At 38.5% G+C, this 6631-nt stretch overlaps 1 protein-coding gene across 1 annotated transcript; it reads right to left on the bottom strand.

The window, feature by feature from the left end:
* Positions 1-664: 664 nt before the first annotated feature.
* On the bottom strand, positions 665-6027 carry LOC306905702 (serine protease FAM111A-like). The gene is made up of 4 exons (XM_079476525.1): positions 5861-6027; positions 3545-3637; positions 3382-3444; positions 665-3069 (listed from the first exon to the last, which is right to left on the bottom strand). The coding sequence occupies exons 2-4, from the start codon at positions 3614-3616 to the stop codon at positions 1333-1335; spliced, it is 1872 nt and encodes a 623-aa protein (XP_079332651.1). The 5' UTR covers positions 3617-3637; positions 5861-6027; the 3' UTR covers positions 665-1332.
* Positions 6028-6631: the final 604 nt, after the last annotated feature.

The raw sequence follows: 6631 nt of genomic DNA on the forward strand, positions 1-6631 counted from the left end.
CTCAAGATGCCTTCAAATTATCTACCATAGATTATCAAAATGTATGCCCATCACATAAACAGGTTGATATATAAAAGTATTTTTTTTTTCTTCTCGAAGACATTTGAATATTAAAATAGCACAAACGCCTAGAAAACAGAAAAGGATAGTTAGGTTAGCGGATAACCTTAAAAATCCATATATTTTTTTGCCAATAAGCAGCTGTAACAAGGCCTGTTTAAGTCATGTGACATTTGACATGTACCCTATTCAACAGAACGTTTGTTAAACGGAAACTGCCGTGCGCTTGAACAGTGTTGTGATGATGAAAGAGTTGAACTATGGCAATGGCAGCTGAGAAGGCCATTATTTGTGCTCTTTTTAAATAATCTTCGGAGGCTGATGAAATCAGTATAAATACACGTTTAAAGCCGCGGTCACAGTTGATTTTGAGCGTGCAAAAACATATTTGACACACCTTTTCTACAAACAACATTTCAGGAACAGTTGAAAGGAATCATCATAATGTCATGTACCAAACAGTCTACATGTCTCTCATTGTAGCCGCTCGGAGTAACAACCAGAGGCCGTGTGTGTGGTTAGACTATATAACATTATCAATGTCATTTCAATCTTGTTTATAAAAAGGCATTTGTTACAGGAGGAAAAATGAGAACAAAGAACAAGCATGATATAGTTTTAATCATTATTTGTAGGATACATGGTACAGATGTATTTCTTCAACAGCAAGAAGCAAATAACACAAACACATTAATAAGGGTATTTCTTTAATATCAGTTAATGAGTGATACAATTAAATCAATGACAACAGTTAATAAAAAATCATAAACATTAAAATCACCATGAAACAGAGTTTGCGATTTACTTCTTTTCCGTATCGTGAGGTGTAACCGAGAGAGAAATGGCTTCTGAAATTAACAATTTAGGGCAGGGCTTTATTTTACCTTATTTTAAAATTTATTTTAAAATGCCTGGCCATTGGATAGAGATTATAGTCCCGCCTCTTTCTTCTTGCTGATGTCATGTTGTGAAGAGTTGTTGTTGAGATGGGGAGAAAAACGTAATGTTTCGATTAAAGATTACATGCGCAAATTAATTTAGAAACAAATATTATAATGGTGTGCATGGATAAATCATTTATAACAATCACTGCAACACTGTGTGAAACCCTTTTCCTGTTAGATATCATGGTGACTTTAGCGTTCATCGCTCTTAAACATACAAAACATGGATTTGAATAAAATGAAACGCTGTTAAACATGATTAAGTAAATGCTTTTTGTGACAAATCTCAATTTTTGGAGATAGAAATGTGCAAGAGACCACTTCACTGTTAATATTCGTCTTGATGTTGTGGTTCCTCGGTCATCTCCACATCATTATCCTCCATACTCAGATAGACAGACAGTAACTTGACGATGTCCAATCTTTTATAATTCTTCACCTGTTTGATGATGTTTTCCAGTATGGGCTGAATGGAAAAGGCGTATTCCATAACGCTCCTGGTTTTGCTTTTCGCTCCTTTGTAAACGTATCCGCCAGTGTGAACACCAATCAGACGGCAGGATTCATCAAACACCGGCGAACCCGAAGACCCATGGAAGAAACAAGAGTCATACATGATCTGGTTGTCATGAAACTCCCATTTCTGTTCCAGACATTCCTGTGTAATGACGTTATAGAAATTTTTGTTCTGGGAAACGTGTTTGTTCACAGCGTCCGGCTGATCTTCTCTGCTGATGATGAAGCACGGGTCCATTCTCTTCACCCCGCCGTCAGGATGACCCACGATACAGATGCCTCCTCTGGTAGGAGGACGGCCGTAGCTGTATTGAGCGAGCAATTCAGGACAGTCAAGAGTTTCATCATCCGCGACATCTAATTCCAAAAGAGCGAAATCCAGATGACGCATCATCTCATCGTCTCCATAATAGCACGCCACGGCGTGTTCCTTCACAGCTATACACTTGATCTCCGTTTGTTCCAGATCTTCAAATCCAAACACTGCTGTGAAGGTCTTGGAAAGCTTTCTGGTAATGTGGTCAAAGTCTTCAATGACATGCGCATTGGTGAGAATAAACCTGTCGAAGAGTAAGAATCCGGTTCCTCGAAAACATCCATTCTCCATTCTGATCTGACACACCGAGCTCGACAGTCTCATGATCTCCTTCACCTTCTTCACTTCGGAGAAACTCACAACACCTTTATCATATTCCGTCCTAAACAAGTCACGCTCCCTGACGTTGGAGTTTCCAGCCCTTCTCTTCTCTAGATAGCATCTCATATCATTGCACAGAACTTTCTTAAGATCTTTGGAGCCTGGAATGACTGTAGGGGCCGGTCTGTCACGAGTGGTGCATTTTGACACATTTTGAGTTTTTTTGTCTTTGTTGTCAATGGGATGTTGGTTAGGATCAGGGTTTTCTTTGTCATCATCTTGACTGTTAGACTGGCTATCAGACTGGTTGTTTTTGCTGCTTACGTCCATGAGGAAATTTTTTCGATTGAGAAGTTTCACAGGGTACGTCATGTCATGAATTGTCTCGCTACCAAACTCAGAAAGCACACATTTTTTCTTAAAGATGACACTGCTGAAACGGCCGTCACGCTTGAGGGCTGTTTTCAAATTATCATGATTGAACGCGTGCACACAAACATAATCCACATCGATCTTATACAGTTCAATATTCATCATCAAACGTTTCACCTTCCCTTTAGCTTTGGTTTTAATGTAAAAGCTGACTAGGTCTTCAGACTTGTTGGGACATGCAGGACGTCTGGTTGACTGTTTCTGTGTACTCGCAGTGTCATGTTGCTTTATGAAGTTTACATCTATGATCTCATCTTTATCTAGAAGACAGCAGGGGAAATCTGTCTTCACGGCGGCTTGTGGGACGTTTCCTCTGGATCTTTGGAGGACTATTTCTTTCTGTGCGTTCTCTTTTTTAATGTTCCTGAACTTCTGGTTTGTGTTGAGAGCATCGAGCACAGTCTTTGATGGATCACCGGCCACCGCGTATGTGTTTTTTTTGTAACGGAACTGGAATTCGTGGCTATTTCCCCCTGTGTTCTGTGAAATACACACTAGTTTAAGTAGATTGTATACTGCAAGTATACTTGTAAGATTTATTTTATAAACGTCATACTTATACTATTATAATATGGTATACTATGTACCTTTATTACAACACAGAGCCGATGGAGAGTGGGATCGACAAACTCAAGAATATTTTACTATTTTTATCATTTTTGCAAATAATAAAACATGACTATAGCTGTGGTAAGAAAACCGAAGTCGTCATATATCTAACATCTTTGTCTATTTTTTCAGATACACCGAGCAAGTACCTGAATCATTGTTATCAAAATATCACAACCTTACCGTAGCATTGTTCAAATCTTTGAATACTTCTCTGGATTTACAGTCGATTTTAGTCTCCTTTTTCTGAAACAGACACCACACAAATATCATTTACACCTAAAGAAATATAACAGAGATCTCAGTTTAAAAAACAATGTTCAATATATTGATAATGCTTCCCCACAGGAGAGAAGTACTCCGTAATGTTTTTCATTTTTATCTCCATCTTCTTCTTCGCTGGAGTTGCTCGAGGCATATTTCTGAAAAGTCACAGTTTCTGTGAAAACAAAATGATTTTAGAAACAAAATGATCTGACACAGCAGAAAGCAATCGAAATTCTAATGGTTTCCATAATAAACACCATGAATCATTAAATGACTTTACTCGGACCCATTGTGCGAATTGGACATATCTCTTATTGCTCCCTGAACTCTTTGTAAGTCGCTTCTGATAAAAGTGTCTGTAAAGTGTCTGTTTAATACTGGATGGTTATGTTGTTGCTAATTGGACTGACATTGGAGCTGTTCTCTGGGGCATGATGATAATTTGACCCGATTTCCCAGCCCATGTTAGACCACGACAGATTCGTGAAAGTCATTTCCCAAGCGGTACGGAAAAACCCCACATCGCATTAAATGTTAATATAGTTATGTATGTTTGACCGATTTTATTCTTTGGGTTAAGCGCCTGTTTTTTGGACTCAGTATAAAGCAAATTAATTGTCGTGGTTTAAGGTTTTGGGAAGTTTATCTCAGTTAAAAAAGTATGAAAAAATTAATAATAATGCAAACAAGGGATCATTTTTTTCAAATCTCAGTAAGCTACAGTGACTTGAATATAAGGTGTTGGATATTTCATTTGCTGCAAAATATGATGTCTGTCTTTCAAGCTGAATACATACAAAATGATTATATCTAACACATCGATGTATATGTTTGCCTAGTGCTGTATAATACAGCAGAAACAGGAAAACTGAAATGCTCTTATGGACTAAAATGGAAAAAATAGCATAAGCAAAAATTAAAAAGTACACATTTGAAAATATAGATTTTTTTATTTTGAACCCTTTGATTATGTTTATTATTATAATCAAATGATTTGTATATGGACTATGATTTAAGTTTCAATGAAGACATTTTGTCCAAATGGACCGGAGTGTAACAATTACTTAAAAGTGTACCTAGTTAAAAAAAACATTTCAGAAATCAAAATATTACAATTCCAAAACAATGACTCACCTTTTGCAAAATGTATAATGTTTTAGCTGTGTTTATGCAAACATCAAAGAAAAGAGGACAAAAATGCTCTGCAGTAATGTGACACTGTAAAAAAACTACTTGTAAGTCGTTTTGGATAAAAGCTTCTGCCAAATGAATTAATGTAAATGTGAATTGGTTTCATTGTCGATATACAAATCCGTTGTTGTAGAAAATATTGTAAAGATCCTTCAGATGTCTGTATAGGCTATTAGAGACAAATACAATTACACATTTTATTCAGAAAACAGTGAATACACCATAGAACACAGTTGAGCAGTAGACTGGCTGACTCGGGTCTGTCCATATAAACCTCACTCGTTCACTTCAAAATGGCGACGGGGATCCCCGAGGGGAAGTTCGTGGTTTTCGCATCTAAGATACGAGGGACGGTTCGCATGGAACATCGCTCATGTGAAAGCTGTCAAGCGGACCCGGGTGAGAACCTGAGACCACCTGAAACAGGGGGTCGGTTGGTCACGGACTGTGGCGCGGTTCGCATGAATGTGAAAGCATCACGGACCTGCGTGCGCACTCGATGAGGAACTAAAGGGACCTGCGCATGCGTCGAAGCAGATTCTGATGTCTTATTTCCTTCAATAAAACACACGTAAGAGATGACAGTGTTGATGGTCGACGGTTATCCGCGGTTTCCTCAAAATGGACGATAAGAAAGCGTCTGCATGCAACACGCATTTAGTTAACGCTAATGTCATTTACTCTGCTGCGATAATTCATGTCACGCGCCGTGCAGTTTTCATGACGAACGCGAACGCACGCAGAGAACGAACCCGCAACCCCGGCTCAACACATCATGAGAAAAACCTCATAACCTCCTAAACCGGATCAAGAACATGAAGACACAGACACATCCGCTGTTGAGGCCAACATTTATAAATAATGTGATGAAAATCCCAATCGCGAATCTGTCGCCGTGATTCGCACATTAGATAGGTCAAAACAAATGCGTGCACGGGCATGTCCCAAGTTAACACGTGACCCAACATCACCAGAACCAGAGAGAACTTTCCACATCAGCAGATTCAATTAAAACCAAGAAACCGGCCCGTTAGAACTTATATGGTCCGTGCAGGACTTTCTCTCACAGCAGTCACGAGATGCACAAACAACTCATGATGATGTGAGTTCGACGACGTTTAAATCGTGTAAATAATGAGACGCGGTCACGGTACGTGCTTTCGTTTTGAGGAACGTTAAACTAATAATACAGGCGAAAGATTACCTTCTGCGGACCAAACAATAATTTGAGGTCAGCGAGCGGAGTGTTTTCAGTATTAGCCGCCAAAAGTGACTTTCGATTTAAAATGAAGTGAAACGGGATGATATTTATACGTCGATGAAGCTCCACGTGTGGAAACGATTCAATTCACCCGCCTGTCCGTGGAAAGGGCCAATCATCAATCGTTCACACACTGGGGGAGGGGCTCTGGACTGAACTTTCCTTGCGCATGCGAAGTAGCTCGAGGAACCGGATGTAGGTGCAGTTTTTTTATTTTATTGAAGAAAGAATCAAAACAGACAATATGAATACAGTACATTTCAAAAGCTAGGGGGAGGTACATCAGTATTATATGAATACTTTAAAGAGTGAACATGCTTGCAGAATTTTAATAGCTTTTTGTTTCTTCGAGGGCAATATTGTCTCAATTAAAAGCTTCACTTCATTTTCAAATGCAACAAAACACGGCTTTTTCCCTGAAAACTTGCATATATAAATGTGGAATTTAGCCATTAAAATAAAAAAACTAATAAAATAAGTGCGGGGTTGTTTATCTTTTGAGTTTACAATAAGTAATGTAAAGTTTTCATCAACATTTCCAACAATGAAACAAAGTACATTTTGCCAAAAAAAAGATCCATAGGTGCAGTTGTGGAGTGCGCTTCCATTCTCACATGTTTCCTTGTTTGGGAATTGAACTGATTCCAATAATCGATTCCCAGCTGCTGTTTTGGTTTCCTGCTCAAACTTCCTGTTTCACTACAGATTTGATTT

The sequence above is a fragment of the Barbatula barbatula genome (assembly GCF_947034865.1).
Source record: "Barbatula barbatula genome assembly, chromosome: 2".
In the NCBI taxonomy this organism is placed as follows: Eukaryota; Metazoa; Chordata; class Actinopteri; order Cypriniformes; family Nemacheilidae; genus Barbatula; species Barbatula barbatula.

Coding starts and splice junctions, on each gene's coding strand:
- LOC306905702 (XM_079476525.1), bottom strand. CDS start 3,616: ATGCCTCGAGCAACTCCAGCGAAGAAGAAGATGGAGATAAAAATGAAA. Junction 3,445..3,544: donor TTACGGAGTACTTCTCTCCT/GTGGGGAAGCAT, acceptor TGTCTGTTTCAG/AAAAAGGAGACTAAAATCGA. Junction 3,070..3,381: donor AAGATTTGAACAATGCTACG/GTAAGGTTGTGA, acceptor TGTATTTCACAG/AACACAGGGGGAAATAGCCA.